We start from the raw sequence: 21165 nt of genomic DNA on the forward strand, positions 1-21165 counted from the left end.
ATCGCTAAATCCATCATTATATCACAATAAAAAATATCAATTTATAAAATGACGAATTTTGTGCGATTTGTTGTCTTGCTTTTTTCTCTCATCATGCCCTTTCTTATTATTTTCTTAGTAATGTTGCAATTCATTAAACAATACAATACATTATAAAACGACAAGTAACAACAATCCAAACAAGTTGGGTGTGGGAACTATCGCAAAGTATTTTTGAGTATTGAGCAGCTGTTACAAGAAACTGAGTTCCACTTGGCTTTAGCTATAATGTACAGTAGTAGTTAATAAAACCACTAGCAATTAAAACAGGATGGCAAAGAAGACGGATTGTGAATTGAAGACAAACTAATAGAGTTCCGCTGAATATCAGTTTTGCGCCTCATAGGACTCCAAAATACATCTCCCAATCTCAACTCCAGCTGCACCTGTACTTCTGGAATTTCTTATTTCTTCTCTTACCAAAATACAGCTATTTTCAACTATTTTCATTCGTCAACTTCAGGCATCACATTCAGCAACTTCAATTTGAAAGCTGCTTGCAATTAAATCCGTACATCATGGCTAACATGAAATTAGGAGACAAGAACTACAAAACCAAGAAAAAAGTATGACAAATTTACCGGAGAGCCTAAAACATTAATGCATCGGCCAATAAAATTCGGATATTAGGTCAAGATAATGCTCAGAAGGTTTCGGTACACATACAACGTAACAGCAAACTCAAATTTCACCAATTACAGACAGAAGAAAAGAAAATGTCTCACAAAAAACTCACACGATCACTCAACTTATCAAAACATTGTACAACCAGTCCCACTAACTGGAAACATCAAGCCTGAGCACTGGAAACTTGAACACCATCTACCAATTTGCCTCCTTGAAAATGAGCAACATCACTGCAAATGTGAATGAAAACAACAAATGAGAAAATATACTTGAAGGAAAAAATAGTCCTTGCCATAAGAAAGTCCATACGCAACGAACCACTAGACTAAGCAGAAAGTTAAAAAACACAAGTCAGAGCAGGCAACAAAAAAAGGTTTAGCAAGACAGAAAACTAGATATTGCATATATTTGACGAAACTAGAAACGAATTACTACCCAAGATAGATTAAAGGAATTTTTTACTTCCTTCTAATCATGTTTAGAGATGGTATTCTGTCATCCATCTAGATTATATGTATATTTGTATAAATTTCTGATTAACAAGTTTCCAATGACTATTAAATAAATAAATATGCAACTAGACTATTCAAATTGCAGCTGAATAGAACCTTAATTTATTACTATTATAAGATTTTAGATTGTTGGATTAGTTAGGAGTTACATATTAGTATTAGCTTAATTAACTTTTGCTTTCTGAAAAATACAACATAATAAAATTTGTAGATGTTATGGCATTATTCTCTTTTCTCTCTTTATATAAAGAAAATTAGTATATGTATTAACATCGGAACCAGATAAAAAAAAAAGTTGTGTTCTACCATTAAAAAGCATGTTGAAAGCTTGCAGTTAAATGATTAGTATAATACCTTTTTACAGCTTAATTCTCATTTTTCTTTTTACATTAAAAAGATTTGAGAGTATCTAACATGTGAAGTAAATAAGAATGCAAAATTATCTGTGTAAAAATCATGAAGCAGCAAAAGTTTGGTCAAGTTGGGCGGGTTGGGTTATGACCCCTTGATTAGCCCATCTTGACCCAAGTAGACTTTGGGCAGGGTTGGGCAATGACCCATTTATTAGTCCAGCCCATTTAGACCCGCCCAAACCCAGCCCATTTGCCACCCCTACTGGTAGAAACCCATGTACTTACTGAACTAGCATCATAATCAGAGAAAAATGCTGATACCCAAAAATACAATATTTGGTTCCTCATCAAAACACCAAAATGGCAAGCCAGAGAGACCTTCAAGGCCAAATTTGTCATACCTGCTGTGGCTGCTGATAATTCGTATATCCTGGGTAATTTCCATAATACATATTAGGGTCCTGAGCAGGTGGAGCATATCCATAAGCCTCATATCCTTGGCCATACCCATAATACGCGCCACCACTACCACCCCATTGAGTCTGGTCAGTCTACATAGAGAATCAGAGTCAAAACAGTAGCGAATGTATCTAAGTTTAAAACTAGAAAGATAGGCAAAAACCTGTTTGCTAGAGGGGCTACGCCCCCAAGAAAGCCGAATGCTTTGTCCTCCCAATTGTGTGCCATTCAAGCTTGACAAAGCCTGCTCAGCAGAAGCTCTGGAAATGGCATGTGATAGAACATGAGAAAAGAACATGGACAAGAAATCTAGTAAGAGACATTTTAATTGCACAGTGACATTACCTAGTACCGAACTGAACAAAACCACAGCGTTTTCCAGCAACTATCTTCACATGAACCAATTCACCATATGGGGAGAATACCTGCCGCAAATGCTCTTCTGCAACAGTGGGATCCAAACCACCAACAAATATCTGCACATTTGAATGTGAACGGTTAGAAGGGCATACACTAGAAAAACAAACTTACTTCAAAACAAGCTACCCACAGTTGTATTATTGGGGTCACTTTCGCCTTGAGTTGCTTGAGGATTTTGATAAATAGCTGCAATGATAAAAGATGTGAAGAGTAGAAATGCAGTCATCAAAAGTGCTAGCATCTAAGAAAGGCAGACTCTCCAACACATAGAGGAAAATGAACAGTAACACAGAAGCATAAAAGAAGAAACAAAGAAAGAGAGAATAGGCATCAATTGACCCAAGCTTTATATATTCGGAGTATGAGGATACTTCTAAAACAGAAAATATATTTTTTTTAAAACAATTGCACCATTACACCAACTCATTCTAGCAACCATTTTACATTTCCCCGCCACGGCTTTTATGAAAAGAAAATCCATGAGCAGCTGAAACAAACGAACACATTCATACATAGAGCAAGCAGAAACTTAACAACAGCTTATTTAAATAAAGGCACTCTGCCACCCCTAAAAGAAGACCAAAGATGATCCTTTGATCAGGAGTATTCACAAGCATAACGGCATTACTTCATATCCTTACACGTGAATGCATGCTCCTTGAAAGTCATGGATATAGAACTCCTAGGCCTGATACATGTTCCGTTGTTAAAACAAATTGCAAGGCAGTTCATAGGGCGATGAGCTGAAGGAGCTCGAGAACCATTCTACTGACAGCATACTGACTTTAGACAGTCAACAAGCCCTTCTAATTCTTAAATCCAAAAACCAAACAACAAAATATCAACAGAGTACCCCTTGAATCATGAAAAAATTAGAAATACTTTTTATGGTATTCTAAAAGTATCAGTGCATTATGTATTCAATGAATAAGTCTTCTATCGTATATTGGTAACTGCAGTCCACTTATAAGATAACAAGTTTAAAAAGAGGAGATATTCAAATGAATCATTTTCTTTTGGATAGCAAAACAATTTTACAAATCAAAGAGCGAAACCGTGTCATAAGTATTTGAACCCTTTTTTTTATATCTTAACATGGAGAATCGAACCCGCAACTGTTGGAGGTGGAGGGTGCTTTCAACTTGAGCTACCCTTTCTTGTTTGTCAAAAGTTTTTGAACTTACAATGCAGATATCACAACAGCAACCAAGGAAAAAATAAAAGATGGAAGACGGCCCCACTGAAGCTAATATATTATTTCTAAGCAATTATGCTAGTACTAGCATCCATACACCCTATATGCACATAAGGTATTCCAACATATGTACTGAACAGCCATTTTGATCTACAAGTTTCTACTCCCCCATTTCCATCTTCTTGTCAGCTGCTCTTAGTTAGTCGATTGTCTTCAGCATTTCAGTAATTTGGGAACAAAAGATTACAACTTGCGGAATCTTTCATGTAGTTTCTAAATCTCTAAATATTATTTTCAAATGACCAAATGACTAATTCAAAAAATGAAAGCCAATGTATAATTGGAATAGAAGAGCATTGTCCACGAGTTTACACCACCCATTTCCAACTTAGTCAGCTGTTCTTCACAAATGGATTGTTTTATACATTTCAGTATTCTGAAAACAAGAGGTTAGAGCTTGAGAATCTTTCATTTAGTTTCTAATATTATTTCCAAATGACCAATTGGACAAATAAAAACCAGTGGAGGACAGTAATTGGAACGGAAAGAGTAATGTCCAACAAGTGTATTAGAACTTGGTTATCAAGAATGTTTTTCTTTTTTTTTCTTTTTCTTTTTGGATGAAGTGGTTTTCAAAAAGTGTATTAGAGCTAAAAAGGTAGAACCACCTCAAGGCATCTCATCTTGAGAATAAAACTAGTCATATAAATCTTCTTTGCATCTCCTACAAGATTTATCAATTTTACATTACTCAAACTGCGAGAGAAAAGGTGCTGATAGTTGAACTTGAGTTCCCAGAATTAGTAGCATACACCATTAACACAGACAGCTCTGAACGTGACACACAAAGAAAGGCAAAGAATTGTAAGGAAATGAATGGAAACAGCTCGCCACAGCATTATTTAAAGGTGTGAGAGATTGATCCTAACTGAAATTACACAAGGCCAGCTGAGGAATTAAATAAACTGGAAAAATGAAGGAAGGAAATTTAATTAAATAAACTGGAAAAATGAAGGAAGGAAATTTAAACTTCGATAGAATTGGAAATAAATTTACTAAGGCTCATAATAGTAATTCTGGAACCGGAAATTAACTAAATGTAGCATAAGAATGCCACAAGAATACGAAAAAGGAAGCGTGACATAAACGAATAAACTGACCTAAAATGAGGCCACGCACTAAAGTGGAATCATTTCAGCTGAAATCAGTTCCAGGCCCCCATATGAGAGCCTCTTTGTTTCCTGCTTTGAGACAACACGAGTTTTATAAGTTTGTGCACATTTCGAAATAATTAAATGCCCCCAAGTGTAGAAGTTAAGTAATGGAAGAAAAGGATTTTAAAGATTCCGTTTCTTCAAGTGCATAGCTGAAAAACCAATCAACTTAAAACTCTGAACATGTCAGGAAATTTATAGCACCACTGGGAGTCTGGGACAAAAATCAGGAACGCAGAGTCGCATACAACAAACAGCACAATTCCTACTGCAAACAACATTTCGAGCAGAAAAAATCCACCTTCAGAACAGCATATGAAAGGATGACATGGCCATACCTTTCTGCGGTGTACCCACTGGTTTCTTGTTCGCAGCGGGGCCAATCCTCATGGGCCTAGTTGAACAGAGGACGCCATTCATTTCGGTCATAGCACGCAATTGTTCACTCTCATCGGCAAACTTGACAAATCCATAGCCCTTGGAACGTCCAGTGATTCTATCTGTTACAACTTTTGCACCTTTTACCGATGAATACACAGATTTGAATGTCTCTTGTAGCATATAATCCGTCACATCAGCAGCCAAATCACCAACAAATATTGTATGCTCAGCTGAATCATCTCGCCTCTCACCGGCACCAAGAGAGGCCCAGTTCATACGGAAATTCTGTTCCACATTTGGCATCAAAGTGCCATTATACGTCTGTAAAATAGTTTCTGCAGCTGCATGACTCCTGAACTCAAGGAATCCATAACCTTCAGACTGACCAGTTTGTTTGTTCCTAATGACCTTAGCAGAAACAAGCTGCACAAAACAATGAAGCCATTATAATAATGCAAAACAAAGAGCCAGTTCAATGATACACTAAAGCAAATATTGAGCTTTAATATTGGTTCCCAACCCCTCCTCTTCTAGGCAATCTTTAAATACTTCAATACATCTTCTAAATTCACCTCCAATTTTTCTTCTCCTTTTTTCTGGGATGACGGTGGTGTCCGAGCCAGCTTGCGTGCACCTCAGCTATTCTACAGGATACCAGGTAACTCTACCCACTAAATCTTAGGTGAATGAAAAGAAATCACCTAGTATTTTTTTACCCACTGCGCTTTCAACCTAAGACCTCACGGTTCTCCTACCATTTTAATGACCACTAGGACACACTCTTGGGTAATTTTGTTCTTTTTCTAAGTTACTATATTAATTTTCACCCCCTCCTTTTCTATCAATCACCTAAGCCACTTAAAATAAATTGCAACTAAATGCAAAAGAGAAATTTAAATGATAAGGCAATCTTTCCAAATTCAATCGACTCCACACAAATGAAAACAGATAATCAGCTGAAACGAAATGAAGAGGAAAACATTTAACTACCATCTCCTAAAAAACAGCCTGGCGGAAAAATGTGAGGAATGCATCATAAATTTAAGAAATTGTTTTGAAAGTCAGAAACAGCGTCAGCAAACTATATCAGAAATACGAAAGTTTTCTCCCCACGTCTACAATCACCTAAGCAACTACGATTTTCTAGCATTTATTTCCTTAATTTAACAATATTTTTCCTAAAAACTGCAAACGAATGGAAACAGGGTTAGATTTGTAAAATTACCTCGCCGGTATGATAGAAACAAGTGGAGAGATAATTCTCATCCATCCAATACTGCAAATCCCCAATCCAAAGAGACCGAACCTCGTTAGGATTACCGGTAGGGCTAGGGTTAGGGTTTGTCGTCGGCATAGCACCGTACTGTTGTTGCGATGCCTGCTGAGCCCAAGCAGGTTGAGATTGAGGTTGAAATTGCGGCTGTTGTGGCTGTTGAGGTGGCATCATCCATTGTTGTTGTTGTGTCGGCGGTGGAGCCTGCTGCTGGTACTGATGCTGATCCATCGACATAGGAGCCATAGGTGGTTGAGCAACTCCACTTTGTGGCATCATTTTGAAGAAATTGAACGAGCCGGATTGATGAAGAAGAAGAAACCCTAGGTAAGAAAGAGAACAAAAGGGTTCAATGTGATTATACCGTGACGAGAGATAAGGTTCTCGCCGAAGAGGGGGGAGAGGGGGGGGAGATTTGGAAGCGCATGTGGGCCTTATAAGAGCTAGTCAGCAGGGGACCCGTGTAGCGAATGGATGGATATTTGGGCCTTGTCAGCCCAACCCATATGGACCGTATTTATTTTGTAGAAATGACACTGAGTAGCCGTTTTGAGCATCCCTATTAAAACATATCCAATTATTTAAATTTTAGCCAATTTTGACTAACTTCAAACTGTTCAGGCTATTGTTGTTGGTTCTTATTCTTCTTCTTTCTCATACCTTCAAGAAGTATGAAATTAGACTATGTTAGAGTCTCAATTCATATCGAAGTCTGAAGCTGAACTTCATTTAATCTCCAAGCTTGAGGTCTGAAGTTAGCCTTTCACAAAGCGTAACGCCAGACCTTCCATTGAAACTTCATACTCGCGATTTAAATTTTACCTACTCCGTGAAATCGATTTTGACACATCTAAACTTTAACAAAAAAAATAATTTCTGACTATTCATTAAATATTGGGTCTTAAAACGGCTATTTGTGCACTTTCCCTATTTCATATTTGGCTCCCTCCAGCCCACATATTTTTGGTAAAAATTGCACGGAGCGTCCTATTTGATTGCGCACATTTAACTTGTTTTTAAATTATTTTTTTTAAAACTTGTACCCACTATTTAAACAACTCCAGACATTTTTCTCATCTTTCTTCTTATTCGGGTAACAGTGATTTTATATGGTGTTTGTGGACATATTTTAAGGTAGTTTATGATGTTTTACAATAGTAAGTTATTGCGGTGCTTTATTTATTTTTTTACTATTGCTTAGGGTTTCTTCTTTTTCTTTTTCTCAATTGCAAAATGGGTTCGTTAGATTTTTTGTTGTTTTGACAAATTGATGATTGGGGGTTTGTTCTTGATGATATTTGGAGGTTATGTTTTAAATTTGAGCTCGTTTGGAGTAGATTTAGGTATTAAACCATATATTGAATTATTAAAATTCGAAGAATAATTTTCTATTTTTGGGCAATTTGCACTTCGGGCTTATTTAGCCTTTAAGTGCATGAAAACGTTGGATGCACTTCGGACCTTTTGGCCTTAAGTGCATCTGAAATGTAATTTTTCACTTCATACTTGTCGGCCTTAAGTGTAGGGAAACGTTTATTGCACTTCGGGCCTTTTGGCCTTAAGTGCATCTGAAGTGCAATTTTTCACTTCAAATTTATTGGTCTTAAGTGCATGAAACCATTGATTGCACTTCAGGCCTATTTGGCCTTAAGTGTATATGAAGTGCAATTTTTTCACTTCAGACTAATTTTTTTAACTTCAAACCGGATAAGTCTAAAGTTGATCGTAAAATGGGTAGGCTTGCAATTTTTTTTTTGTAAAGTGGGTATAGGTTCAATTGTGACCCCAAAACCGGTTATAGATGCAAAAGCCCCATGTTTTTGTCATTCATTACTTTTATTTATATTTTCACATAGTTTATTTGAAAAATTAATTAAATAATCGTCCAACCAACCATCTAATCAAAAATAAACCGGCAGACATATAGTATTTATGTATAATATGTGCAAAACCATGTATACTCTATTTATATCAGCTAGAAAAAATATAAAGTGAATTGACCGACTATTCGTCTAAAAACCCCAAGTTATTTTTAGAAAAGAAATGTCCAACTATATGCACTAAAATTCGAATTCCTAATGCTTTAACGAAAGTAAGTAACTTTTTGATCACTTAAATTGCAATTCTTAATCAGTAAATTGTCCCCAAAAGGAACACTTTTATTCGTCACTTCTTTGACATAAGAACTCCCTGTTTAGTGACTGTTACCAAAAGGTCACTTTTTTTAATTTCCCAAAAATAGTCACTTTCATTTTAAAACCTTATCTATTGCAAAAAGACAACATTGAGAACCGCAGAAAAATACTCTCATTTATCTTCCAGGCACAAAAACATTACATTTTGCTTAAATTGGGCAAGAAAGCAACTGGCATATTGCCAATCCATTTCATGTTCCCCTGTAAGCTACCCAATAAATTCTACTGTATGGAACTATTCAAGGTACTATAACAAAATTTATGCTGAGAATAATATGAATCTCAGCTATCAAAATGTTCTTCCATTACGAGTTCATAGAACTTAGCAACTTCAGAGCCAACTCCTCTTGCTCTGCCACAGATATAGCGTCAGCAGCAATACCCTCTTCAGCCATGTCCTTTGGTTTCTCGTCATCACTGTCAAAAATCTTGGTTTTCTTATTGACTCTACCTCCGGGGAGTTCCCCATCTGACCCGGAGAGTTCTTCATCTTCCTCTTCCTCTTCCTCTTCCTCTCTACCTCTCTTATACTTCATCTTCTCCTTGATTCGTTTTTCTTTGAGACGTTTGCGGTCCAAATCCTTGTCTTCCTTGTCGGCCAACTTCAAGTTCTTTCTCAACTCAGCATATCTCTGATTTACTGCATTGACAACAAGAATAAAACAAAGTGTAAGAAAGCAACATATGCAATTGAAAATGAGACGAGCTAATAAAATATCTAGTGACTTAACATCAGCAATAAAATAATCACTTCAGGGCTGAAAACAGAACAAGGATCAAATAACCAAATTTTGCTGCAGATTATGCAGAATACGCAGGAAACAGCTAGTTAGATTTGATAATGCAAGTTCAAAAATGTTGGATCGCAGCAAATTCCTAGATATTACTTGGATATAATAAAAACAATCTCAGATAGTACAAGATCTTGGAACAAAAGCCTTTGAGACTTTTGGATATATCAGTCGCACCTTTTTCTTTGTTAAGCTGCACAGAGTCAGCACCACCGCTTGTGTCGGCTAATCTTGCAAGAGGTGGTAAAGTGTTTCCTTCCTCATCAAACACAACCCTTGTCCCTACAGGTCTGTGGACATTGATCTTTAGTTTCTTTTTCTTCAAAACTCTAGTGACCGGCCTACAAAACAATTCAAACAAGAACCGGAAGCAAAATCAATCACAAAGAAGATTATAAACACTACATAAAAAGAGCAGCAGCTAAGAGAAATGTGAATTGCTAGAAGAGTATCCTGGTGATGAAACATCATATCATCATATATTTAAAGTCAGCAGATCATTGCTTAATGAAAGATTTTCCAAAATGGCAGTTCCACCATCAACGCAAGTTAGATTAGCAACAAATCCATTCAACTTAGCTAATGCCTTCTTGCTTAGAAGAAAGTTCTACACATCAAATAGACAATATAAAGAAGTGATTGACGTACATATCATCTCCTTTGCTGTTAATTTTGAGTTCTCCTACTTCTTGTGTCTCCTTAGCTAGAAGGAGGTCTTCCTCCACTTCTTCTCCTTCTGATTTACCTGTATCTGGCTTCTTAATTGGAAGTTCCAACAAATTGTCATTGCTTGTGTCATCTGGCAGGAGAGATAATGCTTCAGACACTGTCTTCCCTTTGAGCTTCTGTTTCAGAAAGCGGATTTTTGGAGTCATAGGAAGACCCAACGAAGCAGAGAATTCATCAATTGGAAGTTTTGTAACATCAAAGATCTCTTTATCTCTCTGTTTGTGTATGGACTTCAAGTATGTCACAAAAGCCCTTTGAGACAGATGCTGTAGGTCAGGGTACTTGACCAATAAAGAAGCAAGTAGATCGGAGACAGACTGTATCCTCTTTTCATTTGCCTGTTCACCATGATTAATAAAAAATGATAATCAGCCAACAACAGGACATATGCTGCATGTGAAAAGAGAGAATATAATTTTATGCCCTCAAATTCAGTGGTTAAGCAAAAGTGGATGAAATCCCACCTTGATAACTCGAAGGGGAATCTTTTTCTCTTCCAATTTTTCAAGCATTTTCATCTCAGATGGCATCACGAACAAAAGAGATCTCCCCCCAGAAAGGTATCGAGCAGTGCGGCCAACTCTGTGTATGTAAGCGGCACAATCTTCAGGACAGTCCACCTGAAAGGGAATTTGCGTCAACTGCATGTCAAATTTCTACTTTCTTACAATAGCATCCATGTCCTTTAATGGATGAAAAATCAATAACTACATATCAGTCTTTCGACTCGATAAAACATTAAGAACTAACCTGGACAACCCAATCAACAGCCTTATTAAAATCAAGCCCCCTTGAAGCAACATCAGTGGAGAACAAAACAGAACGTTGTTCACAAAATTGGGAGTAAATTCCCATCCTTCTATCTTGCTTCATCCTTCCATGAAGACATTTGAGGGGAATTCCAGGACGGAGTTTTTTGAAAGCTTCAAATACAAATTTTACCTGTTGAATGGGAAACAATAAAAAATGACAAAAGGAAATAAATCACAGAAAAATAAGAGCAAAATTTTGAGCTTTTGAATACGCTGAAACCTGATTCAATATACAGATAGATATTTTACTTTTTCAAAAACTGGTGATATAACTAATGTAATCAGTGCTTTCGACATTAGGCAGTAAACTCGTTTTTCCAGTGCTCTAGGTTTAAGTGCAATATTCATGTCAAATCCACGACAAAAAGTTCTCCACCGTAAAGTCTCGATTTTAGAAAACCCTAAGAAGAAGTTCCAGATACCTGCTTGCAGCTTGATAGGAAAATCAATATCCTTGAATTAAGATGTGCCTTTATAAAACTCCATAACATGTCCAATTTCTTATCGAGAGGAACAAGCATTGCTGTTTGTTGCAAGCGGTTGGGAGTTGCAGTATCAGACTCCTCATGCACACCCAAATATTCGGGGTCTTTCAGACTGAGCCTTGCCAAATCTTGAACAGACTTCGTCTGAGTTGCTGAAAACAACAAGGTCTGCCTATGTTTAGGCAATTGTGAAATGATTGCATTTAATTCCTTTTTAAACCCCACATCAAGAATACGATCTGCCTCATCAAGAACTAAAACCTGCTCCCTAGCCAGAAAAATGTACCCAAGTCACCAACTAAATAAACATAATAATTCTAACATATAGGAGGAAGACAGGTACACATGTGTTCTGTCAAAAGACAGCGAACAGCAGGATGCAAAGCAATACGAAACATACGATTTGTAATTTCAAAAATATCTTTTTTTACTTGGTCTTTCTAACATAATAAATACGCACATACTTTTTTATTTTCTAAGTAGCACAAATGAAGACATCAGGGTGGTCTTCTTTAAAGAGGATTCAAACTTTTCAAATATTTGGCGGACAAGGCATGTATCAAAAAGCAATTACAACAAAAGATATAGGATTGATGACTCTAACCAAAAAAAAAATACAATGAAACAATTTGGTAGATTTTATAAGAGCATCCAATAAAAAAACAAATAACCTAGTACTAAGAATACTACTTATCAGAAAAATACACATATATGTGCATCTATATATCAGAAAATTACAGAAAGGCGGTGTCTTTGAAGAAACAATTAAAGGAGAATAAACAAAAGATGAAGGATAATAATTTCAAATATTATACTAGATTCATCAGATTACTGTTCGATAGCTATGTTTCCAAGAAAAAACAGAGTAAAGGAAGCAGGTTCCAAACCCTAGGGGGAAAAAGGAGAGTCAATCAGTGCCTTAGATGCTATGCAAATACGATTGGAATGCTATGATGAGCAAATTACAGCATTGCCTGCCGTGCAAGGTAGTTATACTAACATTAATATAGTAGGAGCAAATCAGAAAACAAGTCATGATGATACAGAGAGGGAGAAAGTTGCTAACTGGACCTGAAGTTGTGAACAATCAAAATTCGGTGTCTCATCCATATGCTGAAGAAGCCGGCCAGGGGTGCAGACCAGGATGTTCAGCGTATTAACATGCTCTTTTTCAGTGTCAACATCTTTGCGGCCACCAATCAGAAGGCCAGCACTAAAGCCATGATGCTTCCCAACAGATTTCAGTACGTCAAAAAGTTGCCCTGCTAACTCCCTTGTGGGAGACATTATGATGCATCCAACACCATCCTCTTCTCCCCATCGAGCTTTATACAATTTCTCTAACACCTAGAAATCAAATCTAATTAAGTGGCTTAATTTATTAAGATGGGGAAAAAAACAAGATATAATACTACTAAAGAACTAAGGGTTTGTTTGGTTGGTGGGATAAGGGATAATAATCCTGGAATAAATGTGAGATTATCTTATCTCTGTGTTTGGTTGCCTTTTCGAATACGGGATTAACGAATCCCCGGATTAGATTATACCAACATTGTGGTATTATCCTATCCCACATTGAGGGTGGGAATCCAGGGATTAACTAATACCGGAAAGGACAAAGATGTCCTTCTCCGCGGCTCTTCTTCCAAAGTCCTTTAAAACATCCCAAGTTAAAATTGGAAACAAAAGTTACGTAAACCAAGCACATGCTTTATATTATACCCTGTATATCTCATTTTTAGTCCAATGAACCAAACATCTTCCTAAGTATATCCATAAAATAAATCCTGTTATTATTTAATCCTCGAGCTCTTCCACGGACCCCGAGCATAGTGGGAGCTCAGTGCATCGGACTGCCCTTTTTTTATTATATAATCCTCGTATTATTCCCGCCATTATTGTCCAATAGATTGGACATCTAAGCAGCAATCCACATAAGAGATTGGACATCTACTTTCTTTTGTCAAGGAAAACAAGGGGATGATTTTCCATGAATATGAGCTATTTCACATGACGGTTCATATAATGTGAAGTCAACATTCATACCAAATCCAGATAGAATGCCTGCACTACACAATCATAAAAAAAACATGGTAAAATATTTCCATTTGATCTCGTTCAAATTGTTCGATAAATCATTTTTTAACTTTGTCGGGCAGAATTTTAAGACTTTTTTGGGCAGGGAGATCAGCTAATAGCATTGAAGATTTGTATGGTAATATGTTTCATTTGCTCTCAATGCTCTCGTACACATTGTTCGATAAACCACTTTTAACCTTTTCAAGAGGAATCATGACTTTTTTGGGCAGGGAGATCAGCTAATAGCATCTAAGATTTCGTAGTTCCAAGAGCCAAGTTCATGTCAAAAGAATTAGAAAGAGTTTGGTCAGACAATGACTCAAATTACTTCGAGTTGGAGAAGCATATAGACAATTTTTTTAATTAACAGAAAATAGATAATTTCCTTACATTCTTTTTTCAAGCCAACTAGTGTGCACCTCGACTCTTCTCTCAGGTACCTGCTTCTTCCACCAGCACAGGTACCGGGTAAATTTGTCCCACCAGATGGGAAGAAATCAATATTTTTTGCCTATGCTCGAATTTGAACGCTGATTTCCAAGATTTTCACCCACTTCATTAACCACTAGGCCACACCTTTGGATGCGGATAGGTCTTCCTATGTTTTGGTCAGCCTCTTGGTACCAGAGACACAATTGTCATGATCGGGTTGCAATTTCACTTGCATTTATTACCAAAAAAAAGGGTATATGATCCATTGACTCTTATTGAATTAGGCACCTCATTTTTTAGAAGTACTAGGCACCTCATACCTGTTTTCCTTCTGACAGTTTATGGATGCACAATTTTTAGCTTGAAGCTTTCTTATTTAAGTCACTAGTATCAAATTATAAGTTATTGTTTGCTGCTTCACTCCACTACTCCAATCTCATATTCCCCACAAAACTCCATCTTCAATTCTTCATCGAATCCATTTCTCCTTCCGTAACGTATCCATCTATCTCTTTCTCTTCCAAAAACGCAATGGCATAAGCACCATTTATTCATTCCAGTCCTTTTAATTTTCTGTTAAGCTGGTGTAGTTATAGATTGCAGTAATTGATCAGGTTCCATTGTTTGCAATATTGTGTCATGCTGAGATAACAGCCTTTTTTAAAAATGAATCAAAGAACTACGTACAACACCATCACTTTTTGTTCATCTCGCATGGATATTATCCAATAACTAACACCTCTATTCATTTATGCTTCGTCAGTAAAAGCATAGCTATTCATTTATGTATAATTCACTGCCCAAGTCAACCGATGAGAATAAAAATCCAAAACTGAAAGACTAGAATGTGAAAAAGGTTATGAGGTTAAGTTCTATGCATTAATGGTGCAAAAATAATTTACAATATCATGTCATCTAAAAGGTAACTTTAGGTAAATCTATCTCATAAGAATGGATTAGTAACCTAAAATAAATGGTAACTAACCTACTATAATAGGTTAAAAAACATTGAAGCTCTAAAATATCATCTAAAAAATACTTGCAAACGTACCGGAATTAGGAAAGCTAATGTCTTTCCAGAACCAGTTTTTGCAGCCCCAAGTATGTCACGGCCACAAAGAGAGTGCGGTAGAGAAGCCCTTTGAATGTCAGTCATGGTTTTGAATTTGCAATCAATTAACCCATCCTTAGTTTTCTTACTAACCGGCAACTGGCTGAACCTGTCACAACCGGCGTACCTAGAGAACGAACCATCAGGAAGGCGTCCAACCGGAGCTTTGTGTGGTAATAACTCAAGTGATAGCGGGTTGGAACCGGATTCGGGTTTACCCGATTCTATCCATGCTTCCAGAAGTTCAATTTCATGAACCTCTGATAAGCGGCTCTGTATTTTAGCTTTACGTGATTTAGGCGTGTGTTTTCTCATACCTTTCCAATGGATTTCTGTGTTTTGTGTTCTTCAAATTAGCATAGCCAAGTGAGAGTTATGGTGATTCTCCCAGAGATTTAGGGTTTCAATGAAAGAGACGGTGTCTCGCCGGAAGGGAAATGTAGAGCCTGTCTACATTAGCTGGAAAAAGTACTAGCTTTTAAGCACAAACTTAATTTTAAAAATAATCAGGTAGATGTTTGCATAAAAGTGCTGAAACATAAAAAAAGTTACTGAAGTGTTTGGTAAACAAGTGCTGGTAGAATTTTTTTCTGTTAAAAAAACAGAAATATTTTTAAAGCTGTTAACATTATAAAATGAGATGATTACAACAATATATTTGATTCATAAGTAATGCTAACAAAAAATAATTTACATTTTAATTTAATTTTATTTTAAATAATTACTTAAAGATAGTTTTTTTATTTGTTTGTCAAGAAAATAAAAGGAATAGTTTTTGCTTTGTATAAAGATAGTTTTTTTATTTGTTTGTCAAGAAAATAAAAGGAATAGTTTTTGCTTTGTATATATCTGTATGAGAATCTAATTGATCAATTGCTTTTTTTTTTCTTCCCTTGGCTCAGAAAGTGCTGCGACAGGAGTCAATTGCATGGCTTAAGTAAATTTAACTTTATGTGTATTGGGTTATATAAAAGGACTTTTACTTGTTCTGCTGGAGTTAGTGGAAGCGTTTAATTTGTTAGAAATTAAAGTTTGTTAGAGGGAGTTAGTTACCGTGCACGTCTATTGAGCGTAAAGCATTGATAATAACTCGAAGTCAATTGAAGTTATAGATTTGAATTCCAGTCAATTAAAGTTATACACTGATTTCTCAAACTATATAAAAGTTAGGTCATTATATGTAAATTTCAAGAGAACGAAACAAAATAACATTTCTTAATTGGAATGTAAAATAATAAATATTAGTGTTTTAAAAGATTCATACAACTACAAGTATCAAGCTTCACAAATTTCATTAGCAATCAAATCGCGAAGACCCATCCAAACAAGATCACTTTGTTCTTTCACATTTTCCGCATTTATATTGTTATTAGCTCTCAAAGATGTACCAACATCAGGATCAACAGATGGAACATATCTCTCATTCTCAGCTGCTCGGAATGTATCATCCATATTGCATTTCTTTCTAATATAGTTATGAATGGTCATAGGAGCAAGTACGATGTCTCTTTGAGTGTCAATATGATAGAAAGGCATGTCTCGCAAAATTGACCATCTTGCTTTCCCAACCCCAAATGTCCGCTCAACAATATTTCTACAAGAGGAATGCAAATAGTTAAATTTTTCAATTCGCCCTCTTGGTTCTCGCAATTGTCTTGTTGCATCGCGGCAGAATTGTGCTAGGTGATATCTCACATTATCTCCTTTGTATGGAGCCATATATCCCTTCATGTGAGGATATCCTTCATCAACTAGATAATACTTATTTCCAATTGGATGTGGAAAGTTAAGTTATGGTCTACGAAGGGCCTCACCAAATATACGACTATCGTGAGCTGCTCCTTCCCACCCAGCCCATGCAAATGTAAAACACATATCAAAATCTACGACAACAAGAATATTTTGAGTCGGATAACCTTTACGTCCAATATATGGTATCTGTTGACCTTGCGGTAATCTTGCTTTAACATGTGTGTCATCAAGTGCTCCAATACAATCCTACATACATTTACAAGTATAAATTTAACTTAAGTTAGTAATACTTATAAAAGTTAAGTTATAAGTTTAATAAAAAATAATTATGTAAAAATATTTCTTACTCTAAAGAAAGGGAGATATCGACCATTACATAACTTGTGAGCTCCTACACCATCATTATAATTTTGATGTGGTCTAATTATATCTCTTGCAAGCTCACAAATCGCCTTTAAAACACTATGAAAGTGTTGATTAATTGTTTCTCCCGAATGTTGAAAGATTTCTTGTATCAATCGATTTCCAACTCCATGTGCACAAGTCATCAAGAACATGCCTAACATCTCGTGTATAGACATTCCACGTGTGAGTTTAAGCCCGTACTTTTCAGTTAAGTCATTCGATAGATCAACAAACACCGACTTCCTCAATCGAAAATTTTCATAACAACGAGTCTCGTTTCCTCTTAATATCTCTTGAATAAATATATTTCCAGAGCGACTAGATGTACGACAAGGTTCCTTGCATAGGTATTTTTGGTAATACATCAATATCAATTTACCTGCTATTTGACATAAAGCAGTCCATCAATAACAGAATTTATATTTTGTAGATCATCACTTTCATCGCTCATTTCATCATTAAGATAAGTAAAGTGTTCTTTGTCACAATCATCAATAATATTTATCCCTTCTTTATCGAGATTAAGTCCAATGCCGGACGATTGTTCTTGATTTGCTGCACGTGCTCTTTCTCATGTGGCAACAACATCAACAAATAATGCATCGTAGCGAAACCATATGAGCGAAAGATCTTTGTTCCTAAATTTCTTATATTTTGCATTCTCCTGTAAAAAGATAAAATAAAAACTACTTTAATCAAACCGATAGAATTAATAATGACAAAAATAATAATTACACATAATAATGTGAGAAATGTATCTTATTTTTTCGCTCCCACCAATCATCATCTGCATAATCGTATTTTTCATGGTATCCCATCCTAAACCTGTCTCCCCTCTCATCAACTGCTTAAAAAGTGTCCATTCGCCTTTCATGTAATCCCAATGATTTTTCATTTTTTTTATCATAGTCTTTCCCCGTTTTCTTACAGAACTCGTCAACAATACTTTTCCAACCATCTTTATTTAAGTAAGTGTTTGATCTATTTCCTTTTCTAACATCTTGCTTACACAACTCAAAAAATACAATATGTGTATCATCGTCCCACTTAGCATTGTCTGGCATGATTGAATGTAAATAATCTGAAGAAAGCAGAACAACCAAGAAGCTAAGACTGAAGTTGCATAAAGAGAGCCTGAAAGAGCCTTGTGTTTGACAGCTTATTCCAGTACAAAAAAATTATATTGTTTATGCCATTGAATTAATAGTGTCTTCATCCATTCCATTGCAACAAAAAATTATATTGTTAATGCCCAGAGAGAAGCAAATTCTGCCTCTTGCACTAATCTACTTAGGGAGTCAAGCAAAAGTATCCAAATAGAAGCATTTCATGTCTTCAAGCTATTTGCCGCAAATCACAATAAGCCTCCAGATATTGTTAGCATCTTTAATGCTAACGGAAGCAAACTACTTCGTCTCTTTGCCGATTTTAAGACTGGCAAAGAGGACGAGTAGTTTGAGGCCGACAAAGCGCAAGTTGTTAAAAATCATTTCTTAGAAATCTTCAGAATCACAAGAGACCACAAGATACTTATTCAGTAAAATCTAAGTGAACTAGCAATCAAGCATACGACATAAGTCCCATTAGTTAGAAATGCACTGCTCAAGATGCAGATCACACTGCCTAATGAACATCTTCTGCTCAAAAAGAACAACCAAGAAACTACATATGCTAAGTACTGAAAAAGTGAGGACAAATGGAAAAATTAACTGCAACTTGGCAGTACCACGCTTTAGCGAACATCCCATAACTTGGGAATGTATGCATCTTCATGGTCATGTAGGCACATCAAATATATGAACGCAGGCTTATACCGTAAAACTAGAGCAACAAAACATAATTTTGGTTAAGCCCAAAGGGATTGTTGGTATTATAGTTTACATACTAGGCAATAGAAATTATGATAACAACTCACAATAAAGGGGATAATAAGAATAAGAACACAGAGGCACTAGGTTTTCTTTCTATTTGATCCGTGATTAGGAAACTAAACTATACCATTGAGAGGAAAACAAGGACTAAACACTGGGAAACCATATAAACTATCATTTTCCTTTCATTTGTTTTTAATTAAATCAGAAAAAATAAACTATATCGTTCGGCAGAACTGGAACCAAATAAGAAGTACAACATGAAAATAACTTACTGGGCTGAAGAGACTTTCAAATTGGAGTTGATGTTGGGGAGAGTTATGGAAGAAGAGGAAGAAGAAAGCAGAGGCGCTGTCAACAACAGAAAAAAGAAAGAGACCGTATGTTTTTAGGTTTTCTAGTGAGGGGTAATTTCGGGAATAAGAAATATTATAAGGGATAAGAAAGTAATATCATTGGTCAAACCAATATGGCTTTTAAGCCAATTTAAAAAAAGTTGGGTTTACCCAATTTGTTAGTTTTGGCTTTTTTAAAGCAGATTTTAACTTTTTTTAAGCCCTTTTTTTAGTTGCCAAACACTCCAGAAGCTAAAAAGTGCTTAAAAGCTGGTCAAACCAGCTTTTAAGCCCATCCAAACAGGCTCATAATACAACTAAATGGACGGGGAAATTTAAAGCATGGGAGGGTTTTGGGAAGATTTAAGAGGTTCGAACTCGGGCCAACAGACGACGTGTTAGATAGCCGGGTCAAACAGGTTTATAGATAAACGGATCGCAATTTAATTTGCTCAATATATTATTTTTTTTATAAAATTTTGATTGGGATCCGGAAAGAAAAAAGGAAAGGGTATTACTTGTTACTTGTTAGTGAGAACGTCACACGACACGATTGTGTAAGAAATTTGCAATAGTTCATTGCATGTGAGCTTTGGTGGAAAATTCTTTTAAAAATGGCGAAATACATAAAATGCCACTAAATCTTGTAGTCAAATCCCTCTTACACACCCGGTAACCATGGGAGTATTATTATACGCCCAAATTTTTTAAAGTGTGTCTATTACCCACCACGTTAGCTAGGCAGCACTCCGTGTATCCTACACATGAATCAGGCGCGTGAATAGAAAATTTTGTATGTTTGAAGCTCTCTATGGATGCCACGTGTCCAACTATTTCATTTTTTCATTTTTTAAATTTTATCATTTTCCCAATCGTTATCCCTCATCTTCAGGTGAACATTATCTCCATTTTCAAATTCAGGCAAACCTCCATTGTGGGTAACCCCATTTCTATTGGAGTTTGAATCTTGAATTGTTGAATAAAGTGATATTGGGTGTTGGAAGTTGATTAATTAACTACTTTGGATTGAGTATTATTACTCACTCAAATTTTCGAATTTGAAGAGTAAAAAAAAAAGAGGTACCATTGAAAAAGCCTTCAATTGTACTCCTATTTAAAAACCCAGATTTGAAACCCGAATGTGTTGGTGATTTATTGTTAAAAACTGACTTGAGAAGTCTAACATGAATTACCATGTGCACTTCACCAAATTTGAGCTCAAAAATATAAAAGGGAAGCTCAATCGGCGGAAAATATGGATGTCTTGCCGAAAAATATGATATTCTTTTGTCAATCAGTGCACTTTTTTTCTTCCTCTTTATTCTCTCTTTCTTCCAAATCTTCCCATATTTTCTAACTCTTCAAATTCGTTTTCACTTATGTTCAACACATCAAAAAGTTTTACAAAAGCTTTCAAGGGATTCAAAGCTAAGAGCAAATCTTAACTCGATAGAAAATCAATTGTCGGGTAGGGGAGATTAAAGAACCGGGGAGGGGACTTGGAGAAGATGAGGATAGGGGTGGAGGGGGATTTCTTTTCTGTTTTTTTTTTCTAAAATATAATCATTTGTGGTGTAAATTAGGTTCCTTTTTTTTCTTTTGAGTTATGATACGTGTCACACTCTAATTAGCATATGTGATGCCATTTTCAAAAAGAAGTTGTCAAACACAAAAGTGGTGTGTAATAGACACACT

At 35.9% G+C, this 21165-nt stretch overlaps 2 protein-coding genes and 1 long non-coding RNA gene across 3 annotated transcripts; all 3 read right to left on the bottom strand.

The window, feature by feature from the left end:
- Positions 1 to 631: 631 nt before the first annotated feature.
- Positions 632 to 6881, bottom strand: LOC107788614 (polyadenylate-binding protein RBP45). Its single transcript, XM_016610305.2, has 7 exons — positions 6426 to 6881; positions 5158 to 5623; positions 2541 to 2596; positions 2336 to 2466; positions 2154 to 2250; positions 1933 to 2082; positions 632 to 896 (listed from the first exon to the last, which is right to left on the bottom strand). The coding sequence occupies exons 1-7, from the start codon at positions 6750 to 6752 to the stop codon at positions 894 to 896; spliced, it is 1230 nt and encodes a 409-aa protein (XP_016465791.1). The 5' UTR covers positions 6753 to 6881; the 3' UTR covers positions 632 to 893.
- Positions 6882 to 8757: 1876 nt separating this feature from the next.
- On the bottom strand, positions 8758 to 15577 carry LOC107788613 (DEAD-box ATP-dependent RNA helicase 32-like). Its single transcript, XM_016610304.2, has 8 exons — positions 15048 to 15577; positions 12557 to 12832; positions 11423 to 11746; positions 10939 to 11130; positions 10653 to 10808; positions 10108 to 10526; positions 9637 to 9800; positions 8758 to 9308 (listed from the first exon to the last, which is right to left on the bottom strand). Exons 1-8 carry the CDS (start codon positions 15420 to 15422, stop codon positions 8974 to 8976), a joined length of 2241 nt encoding a protein of 746 aa, XP_016465790.1. The 5' UTR covers positions 15423 to 15577; the 3' UTR covers positions 8758 to 8973.
- An 820-nt stretch (positions 15578 to 16397) lies between these two features.
- On the bottom strand, positions 16398 to 19561 carry LOC107788612 (uncharacterized). The gene is made up of 3 exons (XR_012695653.1): positions 19411 to 19561; positions 17207 to 17928; positions 16398 to 17105 (listed from the first exon to the last, which is right to left on the bottom strand). It is a non-coding gene; the product is annotated as an uncharacterized LOC107788612 (long non-coding RNA).
- Positions 19562 to 21165: the final 1604 nt, after the last annotated feature.

This window comes from Nicotiana tabacum, chromosome 10 (genome assembly GCF_000715075.1).
Source record: "Nicotiana tabacum cultivar K326 chromosome 10, ASM71507v2, whole genome shotgun sequence".
NCBI classification, from domain to species: Eukaryota; Viridiplantae; Streptophyta; class Magnoliopsida; order Solanales; family Solanaceae; genus Nicotiana; species Nicotiana tabacum.

Coding starts and splice junctions, on each gene's coding strand:
- LOC107788614 (XM_016610305.2), bottom strand. CDS start 6,752: ATGATGCCACAAAGTGGAGTTGCTCAACCACCTATGGCTCCTATGTCG. Junction 2,597..5,157: donor AGTGGGTACACCGCAGAAAG/GTATGGCCATGT, acceptor TTATCATTGCAG/CTATTTATCAAAATCCTCAA. Junction 2,467..2,540: donor GTGACCCCAATAATACAACT/GTGGGTAGCTTG, acceptor TCAAATGTGCAG/ATATTTGTTGGTGGTTTGGA.
- LOC107788613 (XM_016610304.2), bottom strand. CDS start 15,422: ATGAGAAAACACACGCCTAAATCACGTAAAGCTAAAATACAGAGCCGC. Junction 11,747..12,556: donor TTGATTGTTCACAACTTCAG/GTCCAGTTAGCA, acceptor GCTAGGGAGCAG/GTTTTAGTTCTTGATGAGGC. Junction 10,527..10,652: donor TTCCCCTTCGAGTTATCAAG/GTGGGATTTCAT, acceptor CATGGTGAACAG/GCAAATGAAAAGAGGATACA.